General features: G+C 40.7%; 2 protein-coding genes across 4 annotated transcripts in view; both read right to left on the bottom strand.

Annotated features, from left to right (window-relative positions):
* The window catches only part of LOC141752673 (protein NLRC3-like), a 782,294-nt gene that overhangs the window by 122,612 nt on the left and 641,669 nt on the right, over window positions 1-18,013 (bottom strand). The window contains exons 38-40 of the mRNA XM_074610793.1: window positions 4,449-4,622; window positions 3,414-3,587; window positions 2,661-2,834 (exon numbers count right to left, since the gene is read on the bottom strand). Coding sequence (XP_074466894.1) covers window positions 2,661-2,834; window positions 3,414-3,587; window positions 4,449-4,622 — 522 coding nt within the window. The remainder of the gene's footprint in view (window positions 1-2,660; window positions 2,835-3,413; window positions 3,588-4,448; window positions 4,623-18,013) is intronic.
* LOC141752677 (protein NLRC3-like) lies at window positions 6,797-17,247 on the bottom strand. 3 transcript variants are annotated; one of them, XM_074610802.1, is made up of 5 exons: window positions 13,695-13,844; window positions 13,231-13,347; window positions 12,384-12,613; window positions 9,104-10,892; window positions 6,797-7,210 (listed from the first exon to the last, which is right to left on the bottom strand). In XM_074610802.1, exons 1-5 carry the CDS (start codon window positions 13,823-13,825, stop codon window positions 7,021-7,023), a joined length of 2,457 nt encoding a protein of 818 aa, XP_074466903.1. In that variant the 5' UTR covers window positions 13,826-13,844; the 3' UTR covers window positions 6,797-7,020. The 3 variants fall into 3 exon arrangements, with proteins under 3 accessions (XP_074466903.1, XP_074466904.1, XP_074466902.1); XM_074610801.1 differs by lacking the exon at window positions 6,797-7,210 and adding an exon at window positions 17,053-17,247 and having other exon boundaries at window positions 9,100-10,892; XM_074610803.1 differs by lacking the exon at window positions 13,231-13,347 and having other exon boundaries at window positions 6,800-7,210.

The raw sequence follows: 18,013 nt of genomic DNA, 5'->3' as shown, positions 1-18,013 counted from the left end.
CTACGACAGTTCTGATCAACTCGGTAAGTCAACCCAGGGTTTCTCAGTCTGGCTGTGAGCGCGTTCACATAGAAGGGGCGGGGTTTGTAGCACATGACCAATCAGAGACATGGACCAGTCTACGGTCAGCAGAGCGGCACACTTTACAAACGCATACTAGACAAGTTAAACACATAATCCAGACTAGAATTAACACAGTTTAAACTGCCAAATGCAGGAAGGACGCATACGAGATGAGGACTAAATCCACAGTCTTGTTGTGTGTAAAATGACCTGTAACGTTGATCTTAAACTAATCGGAGGCTTCAGCAGTCTGAGTTAGATGTATTAGGGCTGGGTGACTTGGACAAAATCAAATATCACAATATTTCTTTGTGTAAATGACCAATAATAGAACAGCTAGAACAGTCTGGTAAGTTCAGAATTACTAAGGACTGTCAATCATTACAATATTTAATCGCGATTATTTGCAAATGAATCACACATTTTTTATCTGTTCTAAATGAACCTTAAAGGGAGATCTGTCAAGTATTTAATCCTCTTATCAACATGGGAGTGGACAAATATGCTGCTTTATGTAAATGTATGTATATATTTATTATTGTAAATCAATGACCAACACAGATCAATGACAGATATTGATCCAGAAACCCTCACAGGTACTGCATTTAGCATAAAACAATATGCTCACATCATAACATGGCAAACTGCAGCCCAACAGGCAACAACAGCTGTCAGTGTGTCAGTGTGCTGACTTGACTATGACTTGCCCCAAACTGCATGTGATGATCATAAAGTGGGCATGTCTGTAAAGGGGAGACTCGTGGGTACCCATAGAACCCATTTACATTCACTGATCTGGAGGTCAGAGGTCAAGGGACCCCTTTGAACATGACCATGACAGTTTAGAGCGTTATTTAACCTCCTTCATGACCAGCTAGTCTGACATTGTTGGTACCGATGGATTCATCAGGTTTATAGTTTACTATGATACCAGCAGCAGTAGTAGTAGTAGTAGTAGTAGTAGTAGCAGTAGCAGTAGTAGTAGTAGTTCTACTAGTAGTAGTAGTAGTAGTTCTAGTAGTAGTAGTAGTACTACTAGTAGTAGTAGTAGTAGTTCTAGTAGTAGTAGTAGTAGTAGTTCTACTAGTAGTAGTAGTAGTAGTTCTACTAGTAGTAGTAGTAGTAGTTCTAGTAGTAGTAGTAGTACTACTAGTAGTAGTAGTAGTAGTTCTACTAGTAGTAGTAGTAGTAGTTCTACTAGTAGTAGTAGTAGTAGTTCTAGTAGTAGTAGTAGTACTACTAGTAGTAGTAGTAGTAGTTCTAGTAGTAGTAGTAGTTCTACTAGTAGTAGTAGTAGTAGTTCTAGTAGTAGTAGTAGTAGTAGTTCTACTAGTAGTAGTAGTAGTAGTTCTAGTAGTAGTAGTAGTACTACTAGTAGTAGTAGTAGTAGTTCTACTAGTAGTAGTAGTAGTAGTACTACTAGTAGTAGTAGTAGTAGTTCTAGTAGTAGTAGTAGTTCTACTAGTAGTAGTAGTAGTAGTGGTAGTAGTAGCAGTAGCAGTAGTAGTAGTAGTTCTACTAGTAGTAGTAGTAGTAGTAGTAGTTCTACTAGTAGTAGTAGTAGTAGTAGTAGTAGTAGCAGTAGCAGTAGTAGTAGTAGTTCTACTAGTAGTAGTTCTACTAGTAGTAGTAGTAGCAGTAGCAGTAGTAGTAGTAGTTCTACTAGTAGTAGTTCTACTAGTAGTAGTAGTAGTAGTTCTAGTAGTAGTAGTAGTAGTAGTTCTACTAGTAGTAGTAGTAGTAGTAGTGGTAGTAGTAGTAGTAGTAGTATGACCTGGTTGGAACCGATGGATTCATCAGGTTCTGTAGTTTCAGATGATACCAGTATCTTCATTCTAGCTTTAAAACTGAGCTGCTACAACCTAAAAATCACAAGTTGCATTAATGCGTTAAAGTATTAGTGGCATTAAAACAAACTTGCGTTAACGGGTTATTATTGCGTTAACTCTGACAGCTCGACTAAATATGGAGTCTTTTTGGACAAGGAGATCAGACAGAGCGTTTCAGACAGAGGGTGTAAAGAGGTGCTGCAGCACAGCCGGGAGAAGAAAAGTAAAGTGATTTTTGAACATTGAAGCATGTTAACATGTTCTAGTAGAAACCTAAAATACAAGTATGAAGCTGAACATCAGCCTGATAGGTCCTCTTTAAAGGTCCCACATGTTCATACACAGACTGAGCAGTAAAACGTCAGCTGTGATTACTGGACTTCAGCAGAGGTTCTGGTCTGTATAAAGACCACATGGTTACTAAATGTAACCATGGTTCTATGATGTTCTATTTCTCAATGAGAGAACACACACTTTCTGATCAGAGTTGATGGTACGACAGTTTGATGGATGAGGACCACTGTCTCTATACATGATGTGATGCTGTCAGCTGTAATCCAGCTTTATTTCCTGGAGACATGAACACAACAACAACATCTTCTTCACATCAACTCTAACACATGATCACAACAAGCTTCTGGCTGATCTGATTGGCTGACTGTTCTCTCTCTCTGTGTGTCACCGTTCTCCTCTCACAGCTTAACGGAGGAAACACATCACAACAATACTGCTGAAACCAGCATGGACCACCTCCAACCCTCTACTGACCTCAGAGTCTCCAGTCTACAGTGTGGACTCTCCACCAGATCAGACAGCTGCTTCACTCCTAAATCCTTCAGGTTGTTTCCTCTCAGATCCAGCTCTCTCAGATGGGAGGGGTTGGACTTCAGAGCTGAGGCCAGAGAAGCACAGCTGATCTCTGACAAACTGCAGCGCCACAATCTGAATAAAGAATAAATGATGAAGATAAAAATCACTTTATAATCCATTAGATGTGTTCAGGTTTTAAATGTGTAGCTCAACATTACTATGTTCTAATCAATGATCTTTTCCCTAAAATGAGTAGAGTGACTTTGTCATTGTGTTATTGTGGATCATCATAATGTCAGCCTTATACAGACATCATCCAGATGTCACAACAACATTCATACACCTGTTCATGTCAACACACATCAATAACATGCTGCTGATCTCTCTAAAATCAAATTCCATACTTCTCCATACTGCGTAGGAACCCTGAATATTAGTTCAGAGGATCTTCTGTATCCAGATGTGACCATTTACCAACAATGATAAACATTAATTTACTTTAACAACTAACAGTGGACATTTTCTACACTTTCTTTAAGAAACACAAGTCTTTTGTGACTGCAGACTGAATTTAGTTCAAGAAACATGAAAATATGAAGAAAAGGACATTAACAACTTTATGGATGTAAGTTATGTTTGTACATAAATCTGGTTCAATTGTTAATTAAACATATAAGATCTATAACAGTAACAGAGAGTCCGTGAACTGACCTCAGAGTCTCCAGTCTACAGTGTGGACTCTCCAGAAAACCACACAGAGGCTTCACTCCTGAATCCTGCAGGTTGTTTTTACCCAGATCCAGCTCTCTCAGATGGGAGGGGTTGGACTTCAGAGCTGAGGCCAGAGGAGCACAGCTGATCTCTGACAAACTGCAGCCCCTCAATCTGAATAAAGAATAAATGATGTAAGTTTAGAAGACAACGTTCCTGCTTGAAATCATTCAATGTCTAATAATGTGTTCAGAGCTGATGAAGGTTTAGAACGTAGAAGATTAGAAAATGTAAACTCCAAACACCTGAAGCCAACAGGATGCAGGTTAAAAACTGTCAAATACAAACAGTGAAACAGAGCTCTCATTAATATTAATGACAACGTGCTGCTACTTCAATAAAGACGTAGTGACTTCACCTCTTAAACTCTGACAGCTCCACCAGAGGATCCATCGATACAAACTCATGTTGAGCAGCCAAACACAAATAAGAACCACAGAAACTGATTCAAGATTCAACTCAACATCTCAAAGTTTCTAAAGATGTCAAAGATGTCAGGATGGATTTTGGGGAAATGTGAACAAAAGATATTTAAGATAAGACATCTATAATATATATATTTGAGGAATAGTGGAGTCATAAAATCAAAGCATCTTCAGTTTAAACTCTTCAGTCAGTATAAGCATCATATAGCTTCATAACATTTATAGAAAAAAACAAATACTGAATATATGTGTTATTGTCTGATAGCTGAAATAGAGATTATTTATTTATTCTTCATATTTATGTTTTTTTTTAATAAATTATTTTAACAAGATGAAAGTCAGGTGTTGTGAAATATGAAGGTTTTAAATGTGTAGCTCAACATTTCTCTGCCACAGTCAATGGACTAAACCACAGAAGAAGAAAATGGACTTTAGCATTAAGAGACTCAGTGTGGATCAGTATAATATCAGCCTGATGTCTGCAGTTTAGTGTCACCACAACTTTCACATCATATTAATCTCAGTACACAAGTAAAAAATGGTGTCTGACCTCAGAGTCTTCAGTCTACAGTGTGGACTCTCCAGAAAACCAGACAGGAGCTTCACTCCTGAATCCTTCAGGTTGTTGTTACCCAGATCCAGCTCTCTCAGATGGGAGGGGTTGGACTTCAGAGCTGAGGCCAGAGAAGCACAGCTGATCTCTGACAACCTGCAGCTCCACAATCTGAATAAAGAATAAATGATGAAGATAAAATCACTTTATAATCCAATCAGATGTGTTCAGGTTTTAAATGTGTAGCTCAACATCACTATGTCCTAATCAATGATCTTTTCCCTAAAATGAATAGAGTGACTTTGTCATTGTGTTATTGTGGATCATCATAATGTCAGCCTTCTACAGACATCATCCAGATGTCACCACAACATTCATACAGCTGTTCATGTCAACACACATCAATAACATGCTGCTGATCTCTGTCAAGTCTGGAATTAGAGGATCAATATCAAATCAGACTTGTTGGACTTCATTACTTCATTTATTACATGGCCTTCTTCTCACTGTATCTGAGAGCTTAGCAGGTTTATGTCATTTACAGGAAAGGTCCACATTTGTTCAAGTGTGTCTGTAAACAACAGCCACATGTCATATGTACATTAAAAGAGTTATTGGTGGCAGTAATCATTCCTCCTGTGAAGTGGTCCCTTCATCACACAACTACACTGTAAGAAAGGACTTCAGAAGTTCAACTGAAACTAATATGAAGATTCAGCAGTCTGAGTCCGACAAATCAAAGTTACAGACTGTTTAGTACCAAATTCCCTCTTTGAGTTACTAATCCTCCTGCAGCTCAACAAGGAAACTGTCAAACACAACATACTGATTGGATACACACTAAGGCTGGGCAATATATCCATATTATATCGATATCGTGATACGAGACGAGATATCGTCTAAGATTTAGGATATCCTAATATCTAGGGTTGTCAAAGTTAATCGTTTTAACGCCACCATTTTATTTAACGCATTAACGCAATCGATCTTCCGAAGGTTGTAGCGGCTCAGTTTTAAAGCTAGAGTGAAGATCCTGGTATCATCTGAAACTAGAGAACCTGATGAATCCATCGGTACCAACCATGTCATACTACTACTACTACTACTGCTACTACTACTACTACTTAAATAACGCTCCAAACTGACACTAAATGTTGGAGAGGAAAAACTGTCATGTCCATTTTCAAAGGGGTCCCTTGACCTCTGACCTCCAGATCAGTGAATGTAAATGGGTTCTATGGGTACCCACGAGTCTCCCCTTTACAGACATGCCCACTTTATGATAATCACATGCAGTTTGGGGAGAGTCATAGTCAAGTCAGCACACTGACACACTGACAGCTGTTGTTGCCTGTTGGGCTGCAGTTTGCCATGTTATGATTGTAGTATATTGTTTTATGCTAAATGCAGTACCTGTGAGGGTTTCTGGACAATATCTGTCATTGTTTTGTGTTGTTCATTGATTTACAATAATAAATATTTACATACATTTACATAAAACAGCATATTTGTCCACTCCCATGTTGATAAGAGTATTAAATACTTGACAAATATCCCTTTAAGGTTCATTTTGGACAGATAAAAAATGTGCAATTAAATATTATAATGGATTGACAGCCCTAGTAATATCGTGATATGGCATAAGTGTTGTCTCTTCCTGGTTTTAAAGGCTAAATTACAGTAAAGTGATGTGATTTTCTGAACTTACTAGACTGTTCTAGCTGTTCTATTATTGGTCATTTACACAAAAACATATTGTGATATTTGATTTTGTCCAAGTCACCCAGCCCTAACACATCTAACTCAGACTGCTGAAGCCTCCGATTAGTTTAAGATCAACGTTACAGGTCATTTTACACACAACAAGACTGTGGATTTAGTCCTCATCTCGTAACACTCAGGTTAAACGGGGATTGCTTCACAGACAGAAGGAATGATGACAGACATCAATAACTCTTTGAATGTACATATGAACATGTGAGTATTGTATTCAGATAGATTGAAAAAAAATATGAACCTGCAAAGATGTTTCTGATGCAGAATATTTATTTGGTTTTTGCTTCAAATAATTAGACAATGCTGACATGAAAACAGAGCACAGTTAGATCTGCTGTCAAAAAGAACGTGGGAATAACTTAGAACCATAGAAACCTCTGGTTAGATGGTGTCGTTCATAATCATCACTTATGGGCCTTTAAGTTGGTGCAATATGTGTTTGTTGAAGAGTGCTGCACCTTTAGACATGTTCAAATAGAGAGCTACAGGAATGAGTCCTAAAACCCAGAAATGAGTTAGCATTTTAGCACTTCCTGTTTCCTCATCTGGAGGTCAATGGTGTTTTAGTTAGATGCCTGAAATAAGGTCTGTGGTTAAAGGTCCAGTGTGTAGGATCTGGTGGTGTCCAGCGGTGAGGTGAGGAAATTACAACCAACTGAAGCCTCTCCTGTGTGCCAAGCGTGTTGGAGAGCTACGGTACGGAGACCGACATGAAAACGTGAATGTCCCTCTCTAGAGCCATCTGGAGCAGAGCCAGTGCAGAGAGAGTGTGTACAAACTACATAAACTACAGTCAGTGAACTGACCTCAGAGTCTCCAGTCTACAGTTTGGACTCTCAAGTCCAGCAGAAAGCAGCTTCACTCCTGAATCCTGCAGGTTGGGGTTGTGACTCAGATCCAGCTCTCTCAGATGGGAGGGGTTGGACTTCAGAGCTGAGGCCACAACTTCACAGAGAGTATCTGAGAGGTAACATCTAGAAAGTCTGTGATGACACAAAGATTACAAAATATGTTATTATGAAAGAGGACAGTTTATATTTACTTCATGCATTTGATGACTAAACAGTTTGATATATACTTCTTTGATTAACATTTACTCCTCACATCAGTGGTTCAGCTAATCTTATCTCACTGTTTGACATGAAACAATAATTCTCATCACTCTCTCTCAAACCTGCAGACTTTTAATCTTTGTTTTTCTTTAATCTTGCAGATGAAGAGAGAGAACATGTAGCTACATTGAGGCTTCCCTAATGTCCAGTCTGTCAGTGTGATCTGATCCCAGGTCTGTCTCCACAAAGTTAGCATGAGGCCTTCTTGATTAGAAAAGCATTTTTAAAACTCAGTGAATAAGTAATAATAATACAGTTGATAAAGATGACCTCTCTTTGCTAGCTACCTGCTGCTGTCAGGTTCACGTCCATAAATGGGAAAATTCAGTGACTGCTGCCAAACGGTAGAGAAATGAAACAGATCGCATAATAATATTAGACCTGTACATAATTAAACATTCATATAATTAGATATTTTGATGACTGCATGGCGTTTTGTCATTAACACTCTTATCTGAGTATCAAACGTCACCAGCTCACAAACACAATTAATGAACCAATAAGGTTTCATTATTTTCAACATAATGTCATCAGAAAGATGTTATCAGTGTATCAGCATTAAAAATATAACATTGATCTTTGGTGTGTATAAGATCTCTTAAAAAGTCTGAATTCTACCATTCTGCTGTTATATATTCATCAGACTGTTGTTATTGGTGGAAGCTGTGTATTTCCTGCTACTACTCTTCTCTACAGCAACAAGAGAGAGAAACACCTGAGTTTCCTTCTGTGAGGAACAGAATAAAAGGAAAGACTTAAAAACACGATGATGGAACACAACTTGACTTCATGAGCAATAAAATGCACCATTGCTCGATTCAACACACTCAGGGGTTTTACAACAACAGTCTTTGTCTCGTATGACTAGTAGTTTACGGTGGCTAATGCTAGAGTTGGGTCGATTTTCGGTTTAGCCGCTCCAGTCTGGTCCGGTGTACGAGCTTAAACCGGTTTGATTTTATGCTAACCGGCAGACCCGACATTTGTCATTATGACACGTTCTGGCAAACTAAAAAGTAGCAGACATCAACAACCTGTGCTGACAGAGTCACAGTGCTAAATCCAGCCTGTATTTGCAATATGACAACGTGATTAACGTAATATTATGATGTTATGTTGGTGTATAAACAAGAAGAGGTTTGTTTACTAGGAAGTTCATGTGTTTTTTGGGGTGATGAGATGAGACATGGCAGAGCTGGTCTCAAAGAAAACTAAAACTGCAGCAACATGGCAACAGTTTGGATTTGAAGCCAACGAAAGAGATGAGCCCAAAAACACACGAGGTAAGGTGTAATGTGGTGCAAGGCCTATTGAAAGCAAACCCCAGCATCAGGGCTCTGATCCCAGGACCGCCCCGACTCCCCGCCGGATCAGCAAACGTTCTGTTGCTGCCGTTACACCGGTTAGACCCAGCGCTCCACCAGTCAGCTGATCTTTTGTTCTTTTCATTTGTTTTACCAGGTTCACATGTCGTCTCCATCACCCAAAAACATAAATCAGAAAAAACTGTAAAATGTAACAATTATTCTAAATAAATAGAATAAGTGTTCATTAACTTGACAGCTAGAAACACAAAGTACTGAAACATTTTGAACTCAACATTTGAAACAGCTCAAGAACATCTGTGACAAAATACAACTGACATATTTATGTAATAAACACGAGGAACACTTATAAGAATATTATATTTTAAGAATAATTTATAGTGTGTATATTTTAAGAACTAAACTACTAATCTATAAAGTTAATCACATCTGGACTTACAGAGCTTTTCTGCAGTTCCTCACAGCTGGAATCAGTCTCAGTCGTCCCTGTTCTGTTGTGTTGTACTTGTACAGGTTCAACTCATCCAGAACCTCCTCTGACATCTGCAGCATGTAGGCCAGAGCTGAGCAGTGGATCACAGAGAGTTCCTTCTTTGATCTGTTCTCTGACTTCAGGAACTCTTGGATCTCCTGATGTACCGAGTGGTCGTTCATCTCCGTCAGACAGTGGAAGATGTTGATGCTTCTGTCAGGAGAGTTATACGTGTTCATCGTCTTCAGGTTGTTGATGATTCTCTGGATGATTTCTGGACTGTTGTCTGTCCGACCCAGCAGACCTCCTAAGAGCTTCTGGTTGGACTTCAGAGAGAGGCCATGAAGGAAGCGAACAAACAGGTCCAGGTGGCCATTTTTACTTTCAAGGGATTTCTCCATGGCTCTCTTCAGGAAGTCATCCAGGGTTGAATGAACATATTCTTCTCCCAGGAAGGCCTCCAGTACCTCTGTGTTCCTGTTTGTGTAACAGTGGAACATGTAGACTGCAGCCAGAAACTCCTGAACGCTCAGGTGAACAAAGCAGTAAACTGTTTTCTGGAAGATCACACACTCTCTTTTGAAGATCTCTGTACAAACTCCTGAGTACACCGAGGCCTCTGTGACATCCAGACCACACTGCTCCAGGTCTTCTTGGTAGAACATGATGTTTCCTTTCTCCAGATGTTCAAACGCCAGCCTCCCCAGCTTCAGCAGAACTTCCTTGTCAGCCTCCGTCAGCTCCTGTGGACTCGTCTCACGTCCCTCACCATACTTCTGCTTCTTCCTCTTTGTCTGAACCAACAGGAAGTGTGAGTACATGTCAGTCAGGGTCTTGGGCAGCTCTCCTCTCTGGTCTGTAGTCAACATGTGGTCCAGAACTGTAGCAGTGATCCAGCAGAAGACTGGGATTAGACACATGATGTGGAGGCTCCTGGATGTCTTGATGTGTGAGATGATTCTGCTGGACAGCTCTTCATCACTGACTCTCCTCCTGAAGTACTCCTCCTTCTGGGCATCAGTGAAGCCTCGTACTTCTGTTACCCTGTCAACACATGCAGGAGGGATCTGATTGGCTGCTGCAGGTCGGGAAGTTATCCAGACGAGAGCTGAGGGAAGCAGATTCCCCTGGATGAGGTTTGTCAACAGCACGTTGACTGATGACTTCTGGGTGACATCAGACACAACCTTCTTGTTCTTGAAATCCAGTGAAAGTCTGCTTTCATCCAGGCCGTCAAAGATGAACAGAACTTTACAGACAGCGAGCTTCTCTGCTGTGACCTTCTGTAATGTTGGATGGAAAACATGGAGCAGCATGAGAAGACTGTACTGCTCATCTCTGATTAAGTTCAGCTCCCTGAACGAAAGCAGAACCACCAGACTGACATCTTGGTTTTCCAAGCCCTCTGCCCAGTCCAGAGTGAACTTCTGCACAGAGAAGGTTTTCCCAACGCCAGCGACGCCGTTCGTCAGAACGACTCTGATGTGTCCCTGTTGGTCAGGTAAGGCTTTAAAGATGTCCTGGCACTTGATTGGAGCGTCATGGAGGGTCTTCTTCTTGGAAGCTGTCTCAAGCTGCCTCACCTCATGTTGGGTATTAACCTCTTCACTCTGTCCCTCTGTGATGTAGAGCTCAGTGTAGATCCTGTTGAGGAGGGTTCCACTTCCTGTTTCATCAGTTCCTTCAGTCACACGTTCACATCTCTCCTTCAGACTGATCTTATGTTCATCTACAACCTCCTGCAGACCTCTATCTGCTGAAAGAGAAGGGAAACACTGTATGACAAAATAAAGAACATCTGCTTATTATTTCCATTGCCAATATTGAAGTGATCAATATAAAGTAAATAAAAAGAAGTAAAGGTTAAACAGTCCAGTTTTAGTGGAAGCATCAGTCGGTGTACATGTTTGATTGACAGCAGAGGAGGCGGAGCCTCAGCTGTCCGTCTGCAGCTCTTCATCTAAACAGCTCACTGTGGCTGTTCCTTCCTCCCTGTAATATTTAAAACTCATCCACTCATCAAATAATGCAGGATATGTTCATATCTCGTTGTGTGGACCTGTTTTTATTAACAAAAGCCGGGTTTCCACCAAAAGTTCCTGGGACTTTTTAGTCCTACTACTTTTAAGGACCTGAAAGGTTCCTTCAGTCCACTGTTGTCTGTGTTTCCACTACGGTCTAAAGACCTGTGAAGATTCAGCAAATTAGTCCTCTAATGTATGAAAAAGCAACATGACATGTGACGAGGGCTGTTGGTGGTCTCAGCGGTAAACACACTCTGCAGTCTGCCGTTCAGTGTGTCGCCCGTTTCATCTAAAAAACACGCTGGAAAAAAAATAAACGTTAGGTTTTATCTCACTGTGACGACATTTACTGCTGCACGTTGGATGTAATGAATGCAGAGGAGGAAAGTGAAACTAAAAGCGTCCGTCTCCACAGTAAATCATGTTGAGTATTTGAGGGTTATTTATTTCTGCTTTAGAACGTTAACGCCGTGAAACAATCAGAAAATAACATTTCTTTCTCTCATTCACAACAGCGTCACGCTACGTCTCTCTGTCTCTCTTCTACTGATCGTCCTCTCGCTCGTGCTGTCTCACTTGTTCTCTCTGTCTTCAAGGCTGGACTGCAGAGGGCCAGCAGCCCTACAACCACAGAAGTCTGACACTGATGAGGGATGAAGTTACACGATTGGTCGGCCGAGTGTCGGAGTTTCCTCATTGGCCGTTGCTCTTTCAAAATGAAAAGGCGAGAACAGTCCTTTAATCACATGAGCCCGTCCAGCGCGACGCGTCGGCTCACAAAGCTGTCAAGCTGTCAAACTAGGAGATCTAGTTCTGAAATAAAACCAGATTCAGCAGAGGCATCGCCTAGATCTGGCTTCAAATGTTTTCAGAAGTAGATTTTGGTGGATTGTTTAGACGGAATAACAGAAAGTTTATGAGCAGGCCGCCATGTTGTTTCCTGTTTGAAACGGCGAGCAGAAAACCAGGAACCAATCAGGTGCATTCCACGTCACCGCTTGACCCATAGACATAAATACATAGACGCCACATTGACCTCTGGACCGTACGTCAGCGTTGGCGTATGTATATATGTCTATGGCTTGAACGGCCAGTTGAGTGGAGCAGCGCGTCCCCTAGTGTCCTCGCAGGACCTGGTGAGACTTTTATGACTCTTTATGTATTAAAAGAACAAGTAGTGTTTTCAGACATGGAGACGTCAGCAGACAGATGTAGAGTCTTACTTTGTACAGTGCTGGTCTGACCGGCTGGCTGCAGTCCAGCTCTGGTTCTGGATCTTTGTCCACACTGGGGACAGGAGGAGTCTCCTGATGAAGCAGACTGGTCCCAGTATGAGGTGATGCACTGTCTGCAGAACCAGTGTCCACAGCTGGTAGAGACTAGATCCTTCAGGACGTCCTGACACAAAGCACAGCAGGACAGCTGCTCCTCCACAGAGACATCACTCCTCTTCCTGTGAAGACATGTCTTTATAACTAAAAGGCTTTGTTGAATGGACGACACTGTCTCAAAGCTCAGATGGTCTCAGGGAACAGTTAAAGTGTTGCTCCTTTTCTGTTTGAACCCGTCTCCGTGGCCGTGACGGGGAACTGAAGCTGTTTAATCGTTCTCTTCAAAGCCACCAGACTCCATTCACAAAAGCAGTAATTTTACTTCCCAGAACACGGGAGTATTCGTACAACCCCACTTCAAAAAAGCTGATTTTAGGAGAAGTCAAACCAACACAGTATTTTGAGGACAAATGTGAGAAAATGAATTACACATTTGAAGCTCATTCTTTCAGATTTTGAATAGTTGTAAATCTTTACAGCGACTTCAACGTTCGGGCAGAAATATGAATATTTTCTTGAAGTGTAAATTGTGAAATGGAGGTTCTCAGGTGTTTTGTTACAGAAATACAATCAGTAGTTTGTGGCTCTAAAACCCAGACTAAGATCCATCTGAGGTTGAAACAGTATCTGCACTAATAGTTCTGCATCAGGAATATAAATCTGTTAGCAGAACATTTAGTCTTCATCCTCAATGCATCATCATCCATCAGGTTAGCCTACAGTAGAAACAGTCTCTTACTTTGACTCTGAGGGTCCAGGTTCATTACTGAAGTACAGAGGAATCCACATGGACCAGTCACTCTTCAAAGACAGACAGCTGGGTACTGGAGACTCTGCTCTCCGTCTGGACTGAACTCTGCAAACACCAACATGATTTTATTCACATCACATGAATCCTTGATGAATTCTCTTTTAGGTCATTAAGGTCGCTCTAAACACACAAACTACTGCTGCTGTCAACAATAACGAGCTTTAAAGGTTTGTAGCCGTTTTCTTAGATTAGATTACATCTTCTCTAGCTGACTGACAGCTGTCACAGACACTAAGAGGAAGAGCTTATTTGACGAAGTCTGTTAAAATAGAGTTGGCAAATACATTTGTGTATAAATTTGAATATACAAACACAAAATCAACAGAAAACATGGTATTGTCAGAGGAAACTACAAATGAGTCCTATAAATGAGTTAGTAGCAGCTCTCTTACTTTGACTCTGAGGGTCCAGGTTCATTACTGAAGTTCAGAGGTTGATCTAAGGGCCAGTCACTCATCATAGTCATACAGCCAGAGACTAGAGACTCTGCTCTGTCCTCCTCTTCCTCCTCACAGTCAATCATCTTCTGATCTGAAGTCAGCCTGAGAGGATAAACTGGAAAGAAAACAAGTTTGTACAAGAGTCACAGGCGAGACTGAGAGAACAGGAAGTAACACACAACCTCTCTCTCACACAAACACACACACACGCACGCACACACACACACACAGGCACACACACACACACACACACACACACACACATACACAGGCACACACACACACACACACACACACGCACTCACATTCACACTCACACGCAAACACACTCACACGCACATACACACACACACGCACACACACACACATACACACACACACACACACACACACACACACACACACACACACACAGACAGTATACAGTATAATGAAGCAGCCAGCGCTCCACCTGGTCACTTCTCTTTACCTCTCTGCTTGTTTTCTTGGCTTACAGCAGCTTTAATGAGGATTATTCAGCCAGTCATGACTTTGTGTTCACAGATGAATCAAACTGTTGAGTTCATTCTAACATTTCTCTCCTCTACAGTCCACAGGGAGGAAACTGACTCAGACACTTTAACAGTAACATAATAAAATGTTGGATTAACACTCATCCTGCTTCAGTCTTCAGTCGTCAGCCCTCGGTCCTCTTCTCATAATGGAGTCTGGAATAACTAACTGAACTGGTTTCCTGTTCTCATGAGCCTGGATCACCTGGATCAGTGTGGCTCCTCCTCTCTTCATTCACAGACATGACATAACTAGTTCAGTAGCATTCCCTCAGGGTACCTCATCCCGTTTCACTATTAATAGAGGGCTTAAACAAGGATGCAACATTTCTCCATTCTTATTCATTTTGGCAGCAGAATTGTTGGCAATTCATATGAAAAATTCTGATATTATCAAACTGAGAGTTCTCGATCAATAGATAATTGTAAGTCAACTGCTGAATAGCAGTCAGCGCTGTTTCAGTTATCTGACTTAGACCATAAAGTGGTCGTGCATTTCCCAGCAGCCCCTCCTCTTTCACTCAGCATACAACCGGTGTCTTTCGGCCTCGTGATCGCTCGTAGTGACGGCAGCTGTCGACAACACAAATAGAAAGCCTAGAATATTTAACTTTATCCATTTTAGATAAATACTCCTCCTAAGGTGTTTATTATCTACGTCAACCAGTTCCATAAAAGTTACTACGAGTATGCAGAAACATTTGGCTCAATGTCACCAGATAACACCGTCACCTGTTGAACAGAAACACCTGTACACTGAGGAACAGAAGCCTGAGGAGCAGGAGGAAGAAGTTCAGCCATCGTTCTCAACCGTATATTGAAATGTGTTTGTGTTTTGTGTCAGAGTGAGTGTCTTTGTCTGGTGAGGATCTTTGTTTCCCATCTAGGTGCTCTCTCTCTGATTGGCTGGAGGTGTAGGTTGGGTCTAGGTTGTGTCGGCTGCTGATTGGTCCAACCATCATCTCTGCAGTTTAAAATGCTCAGGTAGTCTGACAGCAGTCTGACAGCAGCCTTGTTCTGTCCTCGGCCTCCAAACCTTTGTGTTAAAGCTGTGATCTACAGTTGAATCAGTAGCCTTAGTGCCTTAGTGGCTTCATCATTGTGTAATTTGTTGTAGGTTTTCTTTGTTGCTAAAGATAGACTTCAGCGGTCGGGGTGAACTGCCATTTTCTAGTGATGGCGAGATGAAGCCTCATGAAGCTTTGAAGCTTTCCAGCAAATTGGTTCGGAAAAGGGTTCATTGCTCGAGGCTTCATGTGCTCACGAAACCACCTGGTGGTCAAAGAGTGTAAAACAGACAAATATGATCTTAACCATGTGATAAGATAAGATAAGATATTCCTTTATTAGTCCCGCAGTGGGGACATTTGCAGTGTACAGCAGCAAAGGGGATAGTGCAAGAAACAAGATGCATAAGCTAACACAGTAAAAAAGAGCTAAACAAAGTGTAACAAAATATGAACCAAGTATAAAGATTGGAAGTATAAAAATAGGAGTCTATACAGTATTGGCAATAAACAGACTATTAACAAAATTGCACAAGTGGAAAATGATATTGCACAGTGAGAATTAAATGAAAATCCACCTGAAAATATCAGGTTATTGTCAGTTTGTCAGTTTTTGGTGTGTAAGTGTAAGTGCTCTACTGGGATCAGTGCTGGTTGTGGTCTACTGGGAACACAGATCTGTGATATACTGTATTTTGCGCCAGTAAAGGCTTTTGGGAATGACTATAAACAATGAAAAAAAAATCTATTACCATGTAATCAATTTATATATATATATATATATATCATATTTAATAAAATGTCTATTTAGTAAGTATATTATGAGTATATAAGATACATGTATAATAAACTGTAATTGTTTTGTGAGTAATTCATCTTATGTGTGCAAACCAATCCTAAGTTAATAATTGTATTGTAGTGGAGTGTAATATAATATAATAATTGCAGGAGGGTTAATATTAGTGTTCTGTGTCACTTCTGGAAAGCGGCATTGGTTGAACCAGTGAAGATCTGAAACACTTCATGAACCAGTGGGCGGTACGGCCGGGCAGCGAGGCTTCGGATGTCATCAATGACGTCATTGGTCTAAAACGATACAAGCCTCGATACACGCATCGCGGAAAACTTCCTGGATTACTCGACACACGCTCCGAAGCCTCGGCACAGCACGTAACATCACTACAGACTAGTGCGTCGCATGCAGCGGTGCGCCAGCTGCAGTGTATGTTCAAAACAACTGCCACGGTGTTGCGTGTGTTGTCGAGGACACATGCAGACACTTTCCCAGTAAAAGTCTCCACCGCACCATTTAGTTTAGTTTATTCACTTTTCAAATGCAAAGGTCCCCTGCCAGCTGCGAGGTTGTCGGCTGTGTGTCTGCCCGGCGTAACGGCACCCTGTGTGTGTCTGTGCTACGTTAGCAGCTGTATAGAGTTGCTGGTGGCTTCGTGCACTCCACACACACACACACACACACACACACACACACACACACACACACACACACACACACAGTATACAATATAATAAACCAGCCAGCGCTCCACCTGGTCACTTCTCTTTACCTCTCTGCTTGTTTTCTTGGCTTACAGCAGCTTTAATGAGGATTATTCAGCCAGTCATGACTTTGTGTTCACAGATGAATCAAACTGTTGAGTTCATTCTAACATTTCTCTCCTCTACAGTCCACAGGGAGGAAACTGACTCAGACACTTTAACAGTAACATAATAAAATGTTGGATTAACACTCACCCTGCTTCAGTCTTCAGTCTTCAGCCCTCGGTCCTCTTCTCATAATGGAGTCTGGAATAACGGAACTCTTTCACTTTCATCGTTTCCTTCCTGTATTCTCATGATCAGTCTCCTCCTCTCTTCATTTACAGGAAACCTTTGACCTCAGAGTTTATCCACGAGTGTGTGTGTGTGTGTGTGTGTGTGCGTGTGTGTGTGTGCGTGTGTGTGAGTGTGTGTGTGTATGTGTGCGTGTGTGTGTTGCTCACACTAATCATCTTTTTAACACGGTGTGTTTTTGAGAATCTCTTTTATCTTGAACAGGTTGAATTAAAATGAGTTTTGGTCCGATGTTATCTCATTTTTATGTTTTGAATCATGTCAATAAATCAGTTTAGTTAAATACTAATGTGCTTTTATAGTTGTTGTTTTTTCAGAATTATATCTAAGATTTTTCTGAACATCTGGAAGAAAAAATATAATCTCTGTTGCACAATAAAATCATTTCTGAGTTGCAAGTCTTTTTCATGATCTAAACACAGTAGCCAGAAATGACACATCTTCTTTGCTCAATTAGTACAAGAACCTACATTTTGAAATGTATTATATTATATTCTTATTAGTTATATTTGTATGTTTCTTCCACTATTTCATGTTCCAGCTTTTTTTATTTTTACAAAAAGAGAAAAGACATAAGTAATATCCAGCAACCTGGATTTCGAAATATAATCCCAAATTCTCCACTAGTCAAATGTTTAAGTTACTAGTTTATTGAATTTCACACGTCAGTATTTCAGAGTTAGTAGAAGCTTATCGTTAATGAGTAACTTTAACAATGATGGATTTATATTTCCGTGTCACACTATCAAGTTTCAGATTGACTAAAGAAACCGTCTCAACAGATAACGCCTAGCCTGACTGAGAAGATGATCATGCAGTATAAAGTTTAAATGTTTATATCTCATTCAAAAAGGAACTATGT

The sequence above is a fragment of the Sebastes fasciatus genome, chromosome 16 (assembly GCF_043250625.1).
Source record: "Sebastes fasciatus isolate fSebFas1 chromosome 16, fSebFas1.pri, whole genome shotgun sequence".
NCBI lineage: Eukaryota > Metazoa > Chordata > Actinopteri > Perciformes > Sebastidae > Sebastes > Sebastes fasciatus.
This window is presented reverse-complemented; position numbering and strand designations above follow the sequence as displayed.